Source organism: Elephas maximus, chromosome 4 (assembly GCF_024166365.1).
Source record: "Elephas maximus indicus isolate mEleMax1 chromosome 4, mEleMax1 primary haplotype, whole genome shotgun sequence".
Taxonomy (NCBI): Eukaryota; Metazoa; Chordata; class Mammalia; order Proboscidea; family Elephantidae; genus Elephas; species Elephas maximus.
Genome location: NC_064822.1, coordinates 89,773,593 through 89,792,109, shown reverse-complemented (window position 1 = coordinate 89,792,109; position 18,517 = coordinate 89,773,593). Strand labels below are relative to the sequence as shown.

Genomic DNA, 18,517 nt, shown 5'->3' with positions numbered 1-18,517 from the left:
TGGTTAAAGTGCTGTGCTGCTAACCAAAAGGTCGGCACTTTGAACCCACCAGCCTCTCCTTGGGAGAAAGGTGTGGCAGTCTGCTTCCATAAAGATTTATAGCCTTGGAAGCCCTATGGGGGCAGTTCTACAACTGAATTGACTCCGTGGCAGTGGGTTTATGTTTAGGCAGAAGAATTTTGTTAGGACGTGAGTAAGGTCACATAACCACTGAAAGGATTATGAATCATAAGACAATATAGTCCTACTTTCCCTGATGTCTAAGGGGAGAATGTTTTTAAACTGAAGAATAGTGTCTTGCAGGGGTTGGTACGTTTTGTGGAGGTCCCTACTTAACAACAACAAAATTACATTGAAGATAATACTTGATTTACTGTTGATTAAAAGAAAGCCTCAGTGTTTAGCTATGGCCACAGCATTCCTTGACAGCTTGCAAGCGTGATTATTGGCACAAACCATGGCTTCCTAGTCAAATTCAGCCTCAGTGAAGGTAGTTTCATATCTTAGACATGATCTGAATGCTCTATAGTTTTGATGACATGTTTATTTGGGGAGGGGGGTGGGGGGGGGTGAGATAGGAATCTGTTGTAATAGCATTTGGTGTGTGTATTAATGGAATTGAACTGGCTTTTCTTGCTGTACTTCTTTGTCCTTGCTGAGTAGGGAGGCTGAAATTTTCTAAAGCTATTGATGAAGCTGGAGACTATAAGAGGAACTGTAGACTTTTGACCTTCTTGATGGTAATGTCAGATGGTTAGGGGGAGTCTGGGGAACCCAAACGATGGGTGTGAGGACAGGCAATCATATTACATTCTTGTCTTAGAACAGTAATATACAAATTAAAGCAGTAACTTCTACTCTGTTTTCTATAATGCTGTGCCATTTGACAACATTGTTTTTTCCAAAGCAACACGTGATTGTTTTCTTCAGGAGGCTGTTCTCTTGTTTGTTTTTAGTTGATGATTTACTGTCCATTTTTTTCTTATTATATATAGGGTTCTTTACTCACTTTTTTTTTCCTTAAGGGGGAAAAAAAATCAAATTCCCATGCATTTCATTGAAGTAAATAATTAACTTAATCAACTAAGGATATTTTGTTTTCTTGTTTTAACAATTCTTAAACTGAGGTAACTTCGTGTTAGATGTAATTACTGAAATGCATCAGTGCCCTCCTACCCTGCATCCTCCCCCTCCTTTGCCCTGTTCCCTCAGCAACAAAAACACTGAGGATGAATGCTTGATTCATAATTGCCGCCGTTGCAAAGGAAAACCTCAGTGTTTGTTTAGCTAGTTATTTACTAATAAAAATATTATGAAGTATTTTCTTAAAAAGTAGAAAACCTTGTCCATGTTTCAGAACTCATCTCAAAAACAAAACAGAAAAACCCACCTGGATAGTTGTATGGTCACTTCTCTGAATCACTTCCATTAATACTTGCCCCCTTGCCCCGGAATACTAACCAAAATTGGAATGGAATGAGATCAGGCAAGAGATATTCCAAAGACATACTGAAGTTTTTGTTTTACTGGTTCATGTATATATACTTATTCATATATATATATATATGTACATAATTTATAAAACGACTTTAAAAGAAAGATACTCTGTGGTTGTAACTCCTAAAAACTATGGGAACAAAGCGAATAAGTATTAATAATTTTCCCTTATTGATGCTTTATATGATGCGCACTCACACATACGTACCTTCTGGACTTGTCCATTGGGGTTCAGTTTCTATGTTCGTTGCCTTTTTATCACCTCTCATAGTCCAGGTGTTCTGATGGAGTTGGCTTTTTATTTGGATATCTCAAATTATTCCTCCTAAGGTACATTTTTCATTTTTGCTGCATATAGCTTTAGAACTGTTTCTTCTTTCTTTTCTTGGTGGTGACATTTTTGGGGGGGGGCGGGGGTGGAACATGTAAATCACAATTTATATTTAACTCTATTATGTTTCTTGAACATCTGCCTCCCACTATTAGTGATAGTCTCAGAGACAGAGCCTCACAGAAGAGTTCCAAAATTGGAGTGGCAGAGCAATAGGCAACATGAGCTCACTCTTAATTTGTCTTAAGGATCTTTAAAATTATTGGAATTATTCATATATTCTCACCCTGGATTTTTGTGAAATTTACACCCTTCTTTCAGCAGTTTCAATTTAGGGTGGAATTTGCCTGCTTAGAATTTCCCATTTATCACAGAAGAAATCCCCTCTTATCTCCCAGAGGGCAAAGTAGTGTGGGTTTGATACCGATTGAGCTACTTGTATGCTTAATATCAAGTGGTGGTCATGATAAATGTCTCAGAACTTCCCTAGAGGGGAATCACAGTAATGGAAAGGTACAGAATGAAAAGGTGTGCCTTTATTTAAACTTTAGTGTGCATCTTTGATTGTGTATGAATTTATCATTGTTCAGGGTTATGGGGCAAGTTTTGAGGTATTTTCTACTTAAAAACTTGATTAAAAAAAAAAGTCCTCTTCCCTCATTTTCAGAATGAATGTTCTCTCAGGAGGGTAGAAGAGGTAATAGAGGCCTGGTTGAATAGCTGAGCTATTCTGCCTTATTTACTTGCCACGATAGTGTAAAGAATAGAGGTGGATACAGTAGTAGTCTTCTCCAGAGCCTGCCTGTCTGCCATGGTCATGTAATACCAAGTTGCTGGGGGGCGGGGTGGAACAGCTCTTTTTAATGATTTCTTGGTATAACCCTCAACAAAGCTGTGTCAATTCCCTTGGCTTTACAGACTATTGCCCAGAAGAAAAGATGTTTGGTTTTCACAAGCCAAAGATGTACCGAAGTATAGAGGGCTGCTGTATTTGCAGAGCTAAGTCCTCCAGTTCTCGATTCACTGACAGTAAACGCTATGAAAAGGACTTCCAGAGCTGTTTTGGGTAAGATCATCTGATGTGAGTAACTTGTGTTTGTACCATGCTTAGAGTGAAAAAAATCACAGCATATGGAAGTATTTTCAAGCCAGGTAATTGGAGCAGTGTACTAATACATTTATTAAAATCACTTACTCTAATCTAGGCTGTTTAAGGCCCTTGCCCCTTAAAATCTACCAAACAATACTGACAACCTTCTTTTTTCTCTGGATTATGGGAAGCTACCAGGTTAACTGTGAAGCCACTTTGTAGTTTAAACAAACCCTTTTGTTAACTTTAGGATATACAAAGGGAATTTTTTTAAATTGCCCTTATTCTCACTTATAATCCTCCAATAGTTTTCTCTTTATATTGTTTTTCTAAACAATAAAAATATATTTTAACCTAACATGCTGAGGAAGGTTGTAGTAACAAGGCGTTAACCCTTTCCTGCAACCTTTCAGGGTGTGTTAGCTTTCATTTCATAATGCCATTTCACATTTACCTTTCGGCAGTAAACCTCTGCTTAGAAAAATGGAATTTACTTTCCAACAAACACTTTGATAAAATGTTTAATGTTGAACTATTTCTCATGTTAGAAAATTTCAGCACATTGTTTTTCTTATCAAAACATTGGTTGATCTTTTATTAATTCTGATGCTGACCTTGCCTTTTAAAATCACGCTTTCCTTTTAATGTTTTTTTCCTAATAATATACATAATCCATTGTCTGTATTTATTTATAACACAGAGGAAAATGTGGTAAGAGAGAGTTCCTCAGAGATATAATTAAACAGTTTGGTGACTAGTCCTATAGATTTTTTATGCCCTACACAGATACAGTCACTTAAAAAAATTATAATGTTTCTTTTGTTTGTTGTGAAACTAGAATAACATTTATTTTTTTTAAACAATACACTTGTTTTTTTTTTACATAAAGAATGGCATTTTGTTGCTTATGAAATATCTACACATTTTCAGGGTTCGAAAGCAGTTTTAAAAATCATGGTGACCAGTATCTCTTCTAGGCTTATATTTTACTGTTTATTTTAAAAACATCCCTTGTTTTAAAATAACCAAACTGCGGTTCATGGAATTGTTTCATTGGATCTAGAAATTAATTATATTTCTTAAACACTACAGTAACAATGAAATTGGATCATCCAGGATTATTGGAAATTACATCTATAAATTATAAGCATATATAATTTTTCTGAAAAGAAATGTACTTGCAAGAATTCGGTAAGGTAAAGGAGAATAATAAAGGCTTGATTGTTTTCTTATCAGGTTGCATGAGACCCGTTCAGGAGACATCTGCAATGCCTGTGTCCTGCTTGTGAAAAGATGGAAGAAGCTGCCAGCAGGCTCAAAAAAAAATTGGAATCATGTTAGTTGTCTTTCTTCTTTTTTTTATTATTGTTGTTGCTGTTGAGTCAGTTATACCTTTATTATACTTGAAACGCACTAATTTACCCCCTAATTTAGGAAGCAGTATATCCCTAGGGTAGAAAAGCCTGCAAAAGAATAAAGAAAAATACTAGCTGTTGCTCAGATATAATCACTGAACATTTTGGTATGTAGGGGAGCAAAGTATCCTTGGTGTGACATTTCCCTGAGGCCGTTAAAAGCATATAGCACATTGGAGCCGGACCTGGATTTGAATCCTGCCTTTACCCCACTTATTAACAGTGGACTTTGGGCAGATTACATTTATAAAATGCAAAGATAATAACAGTCTGACAGGGCTGTTACGAGAACTGAATGAGATATAAAGTATGACACTGGTAATCACTCTTATTAGATAGAAGCTATTGTTATTTTCTATATTTAAGTCTAGTTGAGATCCCAGTGACACGTAATATGTGTTTTGTTTTTTCCCGTGTCACTAGAATTTTTCATGAAATATGAAGCAACACTGTGAGGACTTAATTTTCTTTCTGTATGCTAGCTTGCAGAAGATTTATAAATTTACCCGATTTGTTTTTAAGTAAGCGGGTATTTTTCTTTGCCTTTTTTTTTTTTACACTAGGCTTACCACTACCACTGTTCTTCGGGGACGGTGTTATATTACTATCATAGGTTTTTGTGGGTCTGTTAATAATAAAAAGTGAGTTTTCTTTAACACCTTATCTGGAAAAGATTCAAATTGTAGTTTTGAAAGTGGTGGCAACCTTTTTCACATAAAGTTAGAAATCTGCAAATAGTGTGAATAAATACATAAGAAAGGGGATCATAGAAAGTAGACCAATGGGGCCGGGGATAAAATGTAGGAGAACATGCTATTTCCAGTCATGTAACTGACCCTTAGGGATTAAGGGTATGTGGTGAAAAGAGCATAAAGCTTGGATCTGAAGATCTCAGTGTGACTCTTGTTCCCCTCTCCTCCCACCTTCACCCAATTACTAGTTTAGCGAAATGAGGCAAAATACGTAATTTCTCTTTGCCTTGTTTTCCTTCCCTGTAAAACTGGAGTAACAAAAATAGCCCTTTTATTGATTTGTGGTGAAGGTAAAATCAAAGGTATATGAAAGATTTTGTAAACTGCAAAACATCATCCTGAAGAAATGTTAGGCTTGATTTTTCTTAGTTGGATCATTTTCACATCCAGTTATAATTATCCCATACATAAGCCTATTAGCATTTTTTTCTTTTTTTGGTCCAGCAAACTCTTGCTATTACCTACTTCAAAGAAAAAATGGTAAATAGTATTTATTCTTTAATACCATGTGATGATTAAAAGTGCACGTGAACCCTTAAACACCCTTAATATAAAACTGTGCTTCTCAAATTTGACTCTCTCAAATACGTATGGGTTTAACCTGAAGGGATACACAGGTGTCATTTGAAAAATGGTATTAAATATTCAGTATTTTCTTCCAGGTGGTAGATGCAAGGGCAGGGCCCAGTCTAAAGACTACATTGAAACCAAAGAAAGTGAAAACTCTATCTGGAAACAGAATAAAAAGCAACCAGATCAGTAAACTACAGAAGGAATTTAAACGTCATAGTAAGTTTGAAATTGAAACATTACTACTTAAGAATAATTGTTTAGTTTTCATTTTTGGCTGGTATTGGATGAGGCATATGGTATGTGTGGATCTTTTTTTCCTCTGTTTATTGTTTTTATTTCTTAAAGAGTCTGGGAAAGCAGTGTTGACTTGGTAGAGTTTTTATTTTATTTTCTACTGAATCTTAGAACTTTTGATTTTGATGTCATAAAAGTAATTTTTGCTAGCTAGCCACTTCCTCAAATAGTACTTCAAATAGGTGTCTTTATAGACACCTTAGTTTTCTAAAGGGGCGTTTTTCTAGCGTGTTTGCTTGATTTTTATGCATAAATTGAGGCCTCAACATGTGCAAAAGGGTATGTACATCATCAGTAGACAATCTGAGACCGAACCCAGGTTTTCTGGAGGGTAACTCTGGAAATCATAACTCACACATTGGAATAAAACTGGCGTCAGGACTTTCAGATTTAAAGGGCAGTGTATGTTGTGTGGAATAAAGAAAGGGGAAAAGAATGTCATATTAGTGTTAGGTTTACACACATGGGGTTGCCATGAGTTGGGACCTATTCGATAGCAGCTGGCTTTTTTGCACACTATCTGAAGTCCTTGGTGGTGCATTTGGATACTGGAGTTTAGATTTCAAATTTTGAAAGGGAAATACAGCACATATAATGTATATTATACAACTTTCACATCAACCCTGTTGGCGTGTGAGGCAGCACTGTTGAATCAAACACGTTAGTGTTTCTGTAGCAAAAATGCAGAAGTATTCACATTAGTGGAATTAACAGAGACTGTAAATAGGCTAGTCAGGTTGGGCTGCCTAATTATAGTTTAGGTCAGGCTAGATTTTGTGGAGGTGTTTTTTGGTCGATTCTTTGAGATTTTCTATATGATAATCATCACCTGCAAACAAGGACAATTTATTTCTTCGCAATCTGTACCTTTTATTTCCTTTGCTTGTCTAATTGCAGTAGCTGGGACTTCCAGTACAGTGTGGAATAGTAGTGGTGGTGGTGGTGGGGGACATCCTTATCTTATTCCTGATCTTAGGGGTAAGGCATTCATGCTCATTTTAGAATATAGAAAAAGACAGTTAAAATTACTGGCTGAGCAGCATTGGGGGAGGAAGGAGAACTATCATCTCTTGCGTGGTTTGGGTGGTGCAGGTGGTTTAGTACTTGACTACTAGTTGAAAGGGTTGCAGTTGGAGCCCACCCAGGGGCATCTCAGAAGACAGGCCTAGCAAAGTGCTTCTGAAAAGTCATGGCCTTGAAAACCCTATGGAGCAAGTTCTATTTGGCACACCTGGGGTCGCCATGTACTCTGTGGCAACTAAAAGCAACAACCAAGCACTTTACAGCAATTATCTCAATTATTTCACACAACAAACCAATCTCCATTTCGGACATTATGATGGGAAGCACAGAATGCTGATTTAACCTCGACCCAGGCCACATAATAGGTGGTAGAATTGAATTTGATAGTTATGCTTTGGCAAGGAGCCCTGGTGGTACAAACTATTAAGCGCTTGGCTGCTTATTGCAAGGTTGGCGGTTCAAACTCACCCAGGGGCTCCATGGGAGAAAGACCTGGCAATCTGCTTCCAGAAAGATTGCAGCCAAGAAAACCCCATGGGGCAGTTCTGCTCTGTCACATGGATTGCTGGTTAGAAATCTACTTGAGGGCACCAAACAACAACTGACACACATAGGGTGGCCAGGAGTTAGAATTGACTCCGTGACAACAGGTGTTGTTTTGGTTTTGTCTGACGTAAAAACCCAGTGCTGTTTCTACAGTGCCACCGTGGGTCTCTGGAGTAGTATAACCAATGCTACAGAACTCAGAAGCCGTTCCAGATCTGCTGCTAACTCTTTACTCTATAGTAAGCGGGTGTTGTCAGTCTATGCAAAATTATTCTGATTATATATTTAATCTTTGGCTAAAATATTTTAATACATTTATATAGTAAAATATCTAGATAACTTGAAACATGTAGGTATTTTAATCATACAAGTTGCTTTCCTACCAACTAGCTGTCACACCCCGCCCGCTGCACATCTGTAACTTTGACCCTATGCTCCATTTTCATTAGATTTTTTTTTTTAATGGGACGTTTTGGAAATAATTACCTTCTACTTGTTGAAAGTAGGGTAATTGATGATTCATATGTACAGTAGTAGCTGTTCTCTTTAATCATAAGGAAAGTGATTAACTTTATGCCTTAGCTAAGGGAATATAGAACTTTATACCTTAGCTAAAGGAATATGTCCAGTGCAATTTTAGATTTTTGTGATAAAGTTTTAGGGGTTGGAGATTGAAAGTAGTCAGTCCCTTTGGTAAGATTTGTGGGTTTTGGAAGCTCAGACTGAAACAGGGTTTTTCCCCCTAGGTACATTCTGAATTGCTATCACATGTGTGCAACATAACAGTTTTGAGACATTTGAATTTTTATTTTCATCCACTAAATGGTTTCCCTGTCTCAGTATATCTTTGTTTCCATGCACCCTGCACTACCTGGCCTGTATTCCTCTTCCTGAGACATTCTTTTCTTTGTGGTGTAGTGTGAAGGCATTGGACCCAGAGCTTGAAGACCTGAATTTGAGATAGTTTTTGTGACTTATAGATGTGTTATCCTGGAGTCACTTGACATCTTAGCCACAATTTGTTTTATCAGAGAAATGGAGATAATCAAGTAAAAAAGAGTTTTGTAAAACAAAATAAAATTCCTATGTAAACATTCACTCTTTGTATGTCACCTTTCTTCCCAAAGTCTATAGTGACTTCTGGCTGGTGTAGAATAAAGTTGAAATTCCCTGACAGAGCATATTTGGGCTGAGCCAGCTCCCTGCATGAACAGAGTGTCGTGCTTCCATGACTTTGCTCATTGACCCTTCCTACTGCGTGCTATCTGATCACTCCTTTGTCCCTTTCCAAATCCTACCTGATTTTAAAGCTTAAGATTACAGTTCTCTGGAGAATTTCCAGATCTGTGTTCTAGAAGAGATTTCTTCTTCCTTGCTGTCTTTGTATATATTTCGTTGTTGTAGATATCCTGTCATCCCAGATATTAGATTAAGCCATATGAAATTGCCATTTTTATAGATAAAAAATGGGCAAATAGCTGCAGTTTCGAATAGTTCAAAGGTATTAAGCACCTAGCTTTCCTACCCAATTAGCATAGAGCTGACTGCTGTTGTTAATTATTTGGAGAGTCTTCTAAGCATTCCAGTAGATTTATTCCTTTAAAGCTTGCTACTCTTGAGGGCTTTTTTTAAAGCGAAGTCAAAAGCTATTCATATATTGAAAGTAAATTAGCATTAAAAACAATGGTACTTTCTTTTAGATACCTAATTTCGTGCTATTTTTATGTTAACTTTTGTTAATACAAAAGTTAAGAGCTATATACCATGCAGCATGCAACACAGGTTTTGATGCTTATAGATACTTAATAAATATTTGGTTGGTTCTTTGTGTTGGAGGATTGCTTTATCTGCCTTTTTCTGAAGTGGGGGGGTGGAGTCTTTGCTTAAAGGTAAGACATGTGGTAGGCTCCACCCTGATTTGTTATATTATTGCTATGACTATGTGACTGTCACAGAGCCCTGGTGGCGTATGATTAAGAGCTATGACGGCTAAGCAAAAAGTTGAAGGTTTTAGTCCACCAACCACTCCTTGGAAACCCTATAGGGCAGTTCTGCTCTGTCCTGTAGGGTCGCTATGTGTTGGAATTGACATGGCGGCAACAAATTTAGCTTTGTTTTTAATGTGACTGTCTTCTCAATCAAAAGATTTATTTTCTGGCTTATAACTTTATATGAAATCTTCAGAGGACAAAAATATTAAATCATGTTTGGTACCTAATGTTTGATATCTAATGCAGCTAATGAATTGCCTTCATTTCATATTTTTCCTCTATAGGTAAGGTATCATTTTTCTTTAATTGCGTAGAAGATTTTTTTTGTCTTTCGTTTTCAGAAGTTTAATTATAATGTGTCTTGATACGGATTTCTTTGGTTTTATCCTGTTTGGAGTTTGCTCAGCTTCTTGAATCTGTACGTTTATGTCTCTTGTCAAATTTAGCATGTTTCCAACCATTCCTTTGACCCCTCGTCCCTTTTTTAGCCATGCCTTTTTTCTCCTCTTCTTCCAGGACTCCAATGACATGAATGTTAGATCTTTTGTTATAACCCCATAGGTGCCTGAGGCTGTGTTCATTGCTTTCTCTCTGTTCAGATTGAGTAATTTCCAGTTTACTGACTCTTCTGTCCTCTCCATTCTGGTGTTGAGCCTATCCACTGAACTTTTTATTTAATGTGTTGTATTTTGCAGTTCTAAAATTGCCATTTAGTTCTTCTTTATAATGTCCTTTTTTTTTTTTTGCCTGAGATTTTCCATTACTTTGCTGTTGCTTTCTGTGTTTTGTTTCGATGTGTTGGTAGTTACTCACTGAAGTCATTATATCCTGACTAAAATCTTCGTCAGATAATTCTAACATCTCAGTCATCTTGGTGTTGGCATCTATCTTTTTTCATTAGTGGTATGATGTTTTTTTTTTTAATTAAAACCTGGACATTTTCATATTATGTTATGAGACTCTGGATCATATCTAAGCTTTATGTTTAAAATGGTTTTTTTTTGGACAGCACTCTAGCAGATGAAAGGGAGCATACCACCTTGTTACTGCCAGGTGGTATTAAAATCAGATTCCAACCTCTGTTAATACCCCAAATGAGGGGGATGGGATCCCTATTTACCAGTGGGTTGGGGTGAGAATTCTGACTCGCCACATGGTCTCCACTAATACCCTAATGGGACTGACCTCATTATTTCTGGGTGATGGTGAAGGTCTCAACTCTCCACTAGACTGCCTCTGATACCACCCTGATGGAAGTGTTGGAGTGCGTTGTTACAGGCTTTTAAAGGTAGAAATTTAGGATCTCCACTTTGCCTTTGCTGAGGCAAGTGGGGATAGGACCACAGTGTTTTTCCGTGGTGTTTGGTTGAAGTAGAGTGGGTGTCGCCTAATAAAAGTTTTCTACCCCTTTCCTTGTCCTTTGGCGAGAGTAGGCTTTTGTTGGGGGTTTTATTTTTTGTCTGGGCTCTTTGGCATTTCTGGGTTGCCAGCTTCTTCAACTCTTAAGTCTGGGATTTATGAGGCAAAAAGAAAAACCCAGGGAACTCACTACCATGTCATACCTTGAGTTCTGAGGTGCCTAGCCCATCTGCCATCTTCTTTCTACCTTTCATAGTCTTCTTAGGTTTGCTCTATATATAATGTTCAGGGATTTTAGTTGTATTTATTATTAGGAGGAGTAGGGAAATATATGCCTACTCTTAGTAAAAGCATAGAATCCCTTTTTAGAAACACTTTGGTACGAATATGTTTAAATACCAGTGTGAATAGAAAGTAAAATAAATTCTTTTTTGCTAACTCATTTATAGTTACGCTGAGGTTTAGTTGCAGTTACATATAATGAAATTGAAATTTTTTTTCTCTTTATTACAGATTCTGATGCTCACAGTACCACCTCAAGTGCCTCCCCAGCTCAATCTCCTTGTTACAGTAACCAGTCAGATGATGGCTCAGATACAGAGATGGCTTCTGGCTCTAACAGAACACCAGTCTTTTCCTTTTTAGATCTTACATACTGGAAAAGGTAAAAAGCAACAGAAAATACCTCTCTAACAAGCAAACCTTCTTAATTGCAGGCAGCTGTTTTCCTGCTTCCTTAGCAATTAAATGGCATTTGGCAAACAGCTAGTAGCACACATGGTTGGAGGTGGATTAAGCAGGAATTGAGCAGAGAGTTGGGATTTTGTATGTTCTTTCTGTTAGAATTCATTTAAAATAAAAAATCACACTACGAAACCTAAATTTCCTGTTATAGAGTAGACTCATGGAGTAAAACTCTTCCACTGATAAAAAGGACAAGTGCCAGAAATATATTTCTCAAAAAAAAAATCTTTAAAAATTGCACTTTGTAAGTTAATAAGGAAAACTTAGCAGCCAAAAACTAAGTGAATTTCGAACCTCAAAGTCCATAAAGAGATAATAGACTAGGAAGGAGGATATATTCAAAGAGAAAGTGCTTAAGGACTTTTTAGATCACAGATTTTAAGATGCCTAACAAATTAAAAGCAAAATAACTTTAAAAGTCCCTCCATAGACATATCATAATAAAACTATGTAACATGAAAGACAAGATCTTCAAGCAGTGAGAGAATAAAGACATTATTTTCAGAGAAACAACAAACACACAAAGCTTTGTCAACATCAACAAAGGAAGATAGAAAAGGACAGATTAATATCTTCAGTGGACCAAGAGGTAACAACTCTCAACCTAGAGCCACATATGTAGCAAAGATGTTTTTTATGAAAGAGGGTATAGTAAAGACAGTTTGACTAAAGAAAAAAAAAATTGAGCTTGCTGCTAAACAGACTCCCACAAAAATAATTCCATAGGCAAAAGGGAAGCAATCACTGATTGAAATTCTGAGAAGAAAGGAGAACGAAGAACTGCCCCGTAGAGTTTTGAAGGAGCGCCTGGTGGATTCAAACTGATGACCTTTTGGTTAGCAGCCATAGCTCTTAACCACTATACCACCAGGGTTTCCGTTGTACCACCAGGGCCCCTTAAAAAAATCTTACTAGAGATAAAGAGTATCAAGAAAAGAGATGGTACATATAAGCAATTTTAGGAAAGAAAAAGGAGATTTAACTATAGATAAAGCAGAAATTTAAAAGATTGTAGGATATCATAAATAACTCTGTGCCAATAAATTTGAACATATAGATGAAGTAGATACATATTACTAGAAAAAAAATTTTAAACAAAATTCTCAAAAACAAATAGAAGAAATGAATAATTACATGATACAGCAATTATTTCAGGGGCCAAAAATAATTCCTTTAAAGAAATCCAGGCCTGGATAGACAAGTTTTCCAAATAGTTCAAGAAAAAAATGATTGTAATCTTGCACCGAGGTCAAGATAAAAGAGGTCCTAGACCCCAAGCTTTTTATCACATTAATCCTCTATAAAAACTAAACCCGTTGCCATCTAGTTGATCCTGACTCATAGTGACCCTATAGGACAGAGTAGAAACTGCCCCATAGGGTTTTCAAGGCTGTAATCTTTATGGAAGCAAACTGCCACATCTTTCTCCGAGGGAGCAGCTGGTGGGTTAGCAGCCCAGTGCTTAACCACTGTACCACCAGGGCTCCTTTGACCCTCTCCAGGAAGGAAGAAAATAGCCTGTCATCTTAGTGGTAGAGAGATGTTTGATAAATTTGAACATTTAAGATTTAAAACAAAATCTTAACAAAATAGAAGGGAACTGCTTTACCCAGGTAAGAGGTATTTACAAGAAAGTACAATTGACATAATACTTAATTGTTATACAGTCCTGTGCTGCATAATGTCGATCTGGACAACATCTGACCACATATGGATCTGTGGCCCTTTAAGTTATTATACACTTCAGAAATCCCTATCGGAGAACAGGATGTAACGGATATAACTGGACATAGCGAATACAACAGCTTCCCACACAATTGTATCTTGTGTCTCTTGTATACAAAGTGATTGTGCTGCCAGGCGTATAATGGTACAGTACAAATATAACCTATAATACGTAGGTCCTGATACTCATAATAAACACCTATGTTACTGGCTTGTGTATGTACTGTACTGTAATTTTTATTGTTATTTTAAGGTGAACTTTCTCTACTTACAAATAAAGACTTTACGCTATAAAAGTATATGCTTTGACTCATAGGCAGTAACATTCAATCTCATGTATCATGCATCTCTTGAGTGTTCTGTCGTTACCTGTTTAATTATTCTTTCGAAAATATTACGGTGAAGTGCATCATAACTCCCAAACACAGCAAAACCAGTGCTAGTGATAGCAGCAAGAGGCAAAGTAGAAGTTACCGATTTTAAGTGAAACAAAACTGTATTAAACAACACAAATGTGGAAAATCAATGAATGCTGTTCCTTACGATTTAGATACCTTTGCATAATGTCCTATGTCACAGGACCTATTGTGGACGTTAAATGATGCACGACTGTAAAATTAAATAATTTTCTCTAACATTAGGAACAAATCAAGAGTGTTCACTATCATCATTTCCAGTCAATATTATGTAGGAGATCCTAGCCAATGCAGTGGGGTGGTGATACTTAGCGCCTAGTACATAGTAAACACTATGTAGGTGGTTTATGTGGAAAAGCAAAGAGCCCAAAATAGTCATTATTTCTAAAAGAATAAGAAAAATGTGGCATACTTGTCCCAGGAGAAATCAAGACATCTTGTGAAACCATAATAGTTGATATGGTATGTTTTTGGAATTTGAAAAATAAATGAATGGAATGGCATAGAGATGCCTAGAAGCAAGCCCATGCATATATGGAAAGTTGATATGTGATACATGGTATTAGAGATTAGTGGGGAGAATTGGACTATTGAATAAATGTTGCTAGGTTACAGGTGTGTTAAAATATAAAATATAGAAGAGAATATCTTTATGACTTTGGATCGGAAAGGATTTTTTATGACATAAAAGACTAAGTTTCACTACATTAGAATTAAAAACTTTAAGTTCATCAGTCACACCATAAAGAGCAAAGTATATCCATCTCCAGCAAAGGGTTACTATTTGGAATTCATAAACTGCAAGAAAAAAGAAGACAACCTATGTTAGGTGTCTAGTGCTGCTATATAACAGAAATACCACAAGTGAATGCTTTAACAGAGAAATTTATTCTCACTCAGTCTAGGAGGCTGGAAGTCCAAATTAAGGGCACCAGCTCCACGGGAAGTCTCTCTCTCGTCGGCTCTGGTGGAAGGTCCTTGTCATCAATCTTCCCCTGGTTTAGGAGCATCTCAGCGCAGGGACCCTGTGTCCAAAGGACACACAATGCCCCTGGCTCTGCTTTCTTGGTATTAGAAGGTCCCTCTCTCTCTGTTCCCTTCTGTCTTTTATATCTCAAAAGAGGTTGAATCAACATACAACCTAATCTTGTATATTGAATCCTGCCTCATTAACATAACTGCCTCTAGTTCTGCCTCATTAACATCATAGAGGTAGGGTTTACAAAACATAGGAAAATCACATCAGGTGACAAAATGGTGGCCTGTTCACACAATACTGGGAACCATGGCCTAGCCAAGTTGACACACGTCCAGAACACAACCCAACTGAAAAATGGGCACCATTCATAAAAACCATATTAGATAAGAGAAATCTGAATAGCCTATTAAATGAAAACGTGTTCTACCTTTTCAGTAATCAAGAAAATACAAATTAAAATCTCAATGAGTTGCCATTTTACACTGACTAGATGGGCAAAAACTAAAGCCCCTCGATACCAGTGTTGGAGAGGATATGGAGCCACTGTTGGTTGTGATTGCAAATGTTTACAACCACACTGATAAATGACCTCTTCAGGTGAAGTTGGAGATGTTCCCGTCCTATATATCTCAGCATTAAATCCTAGAGAAAACCTTTACACACAGGCACGGATGTGTACAGCAATGCTTGGCAGTAGCAGAAATTGTCCATGGAAAGGAGAGTGTATAAATATATTGTATATTTATATAGTGGAGTTCTGTACATAAATTAAAATCTATGAATCTCAATTACCTAATGTTGAAAAAAAAAATTAACAGAATACAGTGTGATTGTATATCTCGGATATATGCATAAGACATGTAAATATAAATGGTGTCATGACGGCACAAGACATGAAAAGGTATTATGTGTGTGTGGTGTTTGTATATGATAACTAAGCAATACATTTAGAAATGCAGCCGTGTAAAACCATGAATTATAAAGAAAACTGGGGGTGATAAAGTTCAGGGAAGGGAATGGGTTGGGATAAGATTGGGGAAGGGCATACAAGGGGACTTTATAGAAAAGGATAATGTTTTTTTCTTTAGAGTTTGAGATCCATGGATATTTCTGTTGTAATTTTTTGGAGCAGCCTCAAAGTGTTGTCTCTCAGAATATCTTTTTCCCCTTTAATATTTCATAAAATTCTAGTTTATCCTTTAAGGGACCTGGGTAATTTCCATAACCTAACTAATTGGAATCACTTTAGGAACCTGTTTGTTTGGCATATGATGTGATTGTGGAAGTAGAATCTTTTTCGTCACGTCGTACTAGGCATAAGTAGATTTCCCCCTTTTTTTGCATTCCTGTTTTTCTGTTTGACTAATTTATTTTTTCTCTCCCTATTTTTCTTTTAGACAGAAAATATGCTGTGGGATTATCTACAAAGGCCGTTTTGGGGAAGTCCTCATCGACACACATCTGTTCAAGCCGTGCTGCAGCAATAAGAAGGAGCCTGCTGAGAAGCCAGAGGAGCAGGGGCCAGAGCCTCTGCCCATCTCCACTCAGGAGTGGTGACTGAGGTTTATGTAGAAGGGGAACAAAAAATGATTTAAGTTTTAGGAAGATGCAACAAAATAACCCTCCTATTTTTAACTCGGATACTTGCTATTCTGCCAAAAGACAATATGTAGAATGGTTTTGAATGGGTTATTTTTCTCCCCAGTTCCACAAACTTTGAAGCCAGTGTCTAGTTCACTTAAAAAAAAAAAAGTGTACATAATATTTAAGATGCTGAGTATTTCATAGGAAAGCTGAATGCTGCTGTAAAGTGCTCTTTAAGTCTTTTTTTTTTTTTTTTTTAATCCCCTTCTAATGAGTGAAAAGGGGAATTTCAGGGGACAGAGTTGGGATTTTGTTGTATAATAAACTGTAGTTTTAGTCTTTCTATATTGAGAAGCAGTGGTTGGGGCATTTTTAAAGATGGCTGGCTATAGTTCTTTTCCCTCGTGATGATAAATTTCTCATAACTCAGCAACATGGAGTTGCCCCTAGAGGTATTTATGAATAATTTTGAAATATTAAGGTCTTGCCCATGTTCTGATGATTCAAACCTATACTACTGAAATGTTAAGCAGGACAGACTAAACTTTTAGGTACAGATACCTTGAAGGAGAAAAAATAATGGCTAAATATAAGCCCAAAACCAAACCCGTTGCTGTCAAGTTGATTCCGACTTACAGTGTCCCTGTAGGACAGAGTAGAACTGCTCCATGGGGTTTCCAAGTCTAAATCTTTACAGAAGCCGGTTGCAACATCTTTCTCCCATGGAGTGGCTGGTGAGTTTGAACCCCTGACCTTTTGATCAGCAGCTGAGTGCTTTAACCACTGTGCTACCAAGGCTCCTCTGACTAAATATACAGAGAAGTAATTTGACTGTATATGTTGCATCCAGTTTCACCTCCCTCCATATTAATATTCGAGAAAGATTTTAATTTATATGAAACTTCTAAAGCAGAATCAAAGCTTCTCTTGGAGAAATGGCAAGTTTTTAGGATAAGCAATCCTAAATTGGTACCAAAGCATTACCACGTGATAGAACACACTCTATTAAAAGCGTTCAATTTCCGGAAATAAAATGTGCAAGTCTTCAAGGTGGTGTAAAACAAAGGCTAATGCTTCGTGGGGCACCTTTCTTAGAGGACTTGCTGAGTGTGTAAATAATTGACTTTTATTTGCGTTAGAAGACTGCTTGGTGACTTCATTGAAAATCTGCACAATTCAGTTTTAGCTCTGGATTACTTCAGTTGACCTTTGTGAAGGTTTTATCTGTGTAGAGTAGGTGTTTGACTTGTTTTAACCTATTAGGTTTTTTTTTTTTTTCACTCTATATTTAAAGTAAAATTCTACTAAAAGAAAAGAGGTGCGTGTCAGCGCTGAGTGGGTTGGTTTTTGGTTTGGTATCTTTAGCCCAGCTTTCTGAACATTGAGATTTTGGGTGATAAATAAATCCTGAATGTGGATCTCTTCGATTCTGAAATCTTCATTAAGGACCTCTCACTTGAACTCAAACCAAAGTACTTTCATGGCCTCTTTTCAGCAAGTTCAGGAAAAAACTGTCACCAGTTAAGACTGTTCATAATGAGGGAGAAGCATTTTGCCTACCTTATAGTAACAATACTCAGTGCTTATTTTTAAAACTGGATTTTAAAAATTGGATAGTATAAATATCATTAAGGAGTGAGCCACTTTTTATGGGCATCCTATAGTTTTATAGTTCATAATCTAAACTTAAGATTCTATATTTCTTTTGGAAAAAACGTACATGCTACATGCCATCATATGCACAGACTACACAGTGAGTTGGGTCGGCTCTCCCACAGCCTTTCAGGTGCATTACAAGAGTCCCAGCCTTATCATCTTCCTTCTGAGTTCTGTTTGAAATGATTTTTCTCTTTTTTTGTACATTTTGACTTCAGTATTGGTGGTAGAATATACTATAATATGGATCATCTCTACTTCTGTATTTATTTATTTATTACTAGACCTCAACCACAGTCTTCTTTTCCCCCTTCCACCTCTCTTTGCCTGTAGGATTACTGTATGTAGTCATGCACTTTGTATTAATATATTAGAAATCTACAAATCTGTTTTGTACTTTTTATACTGTTGAATACTTATAATCAAAACTTTTACTAGGGTATTGAATAAATTTAGTCTTACTAGAAAATAAAAGGCTTTTTGTTGCTTTGTTTGAAAAGTCGTCTTTGGTAAGAATAACTAATGTTTTTCGCCCTCACAAA

General features: G+C 36.7%; 1 protein-coding gene across 3 annotated transcripts in view; it reads left to right on the top strand.

The window, feature by feature from the left end:
- Positions 1 to 17,597, top strand: part of SINHCAF (SIN3-HDAC complex associated factor) — a 29,457-nt gene extending 11,860 nt beyond the window's left edge. For all 3 annotated transcript variants that reach the window (XM_049882799.1, XM_049882798.1, XM_049882797.1), the window contains exons 2-6: positions 2,747 to 2,894; positions 4,155 to 4,254; positions 5,748 to 5,874; positions 11,385 to 11,535; positions 16,133 to 17,597. In XM_049882799.1, coding sequence (XP_049738756.1) covers positions 2,767 to 2,894; positions 4,155 to 4,254; positions 5,748 to 5,874; positions 11,385 to 11,535; positions 16,133 to 16,292 — 666 coding nt within the window. In that variant the 5' untranslated portion in view covers positions 2,747 to 2,766 and the 3' untranslated portion in view covers positions 16,293 to 17,597. The remainder of the gene's footprint in view (positions 1 to 2,746; positions 2,895 to 4,154; positions 4,255 to 5,747; positions 5,875 to 11,384; positions 11,536 to 16,132) is intronic.
- The last annotated feature ends 920 nt before the right edge of the window (positions 17,598 to 18,517 follow it).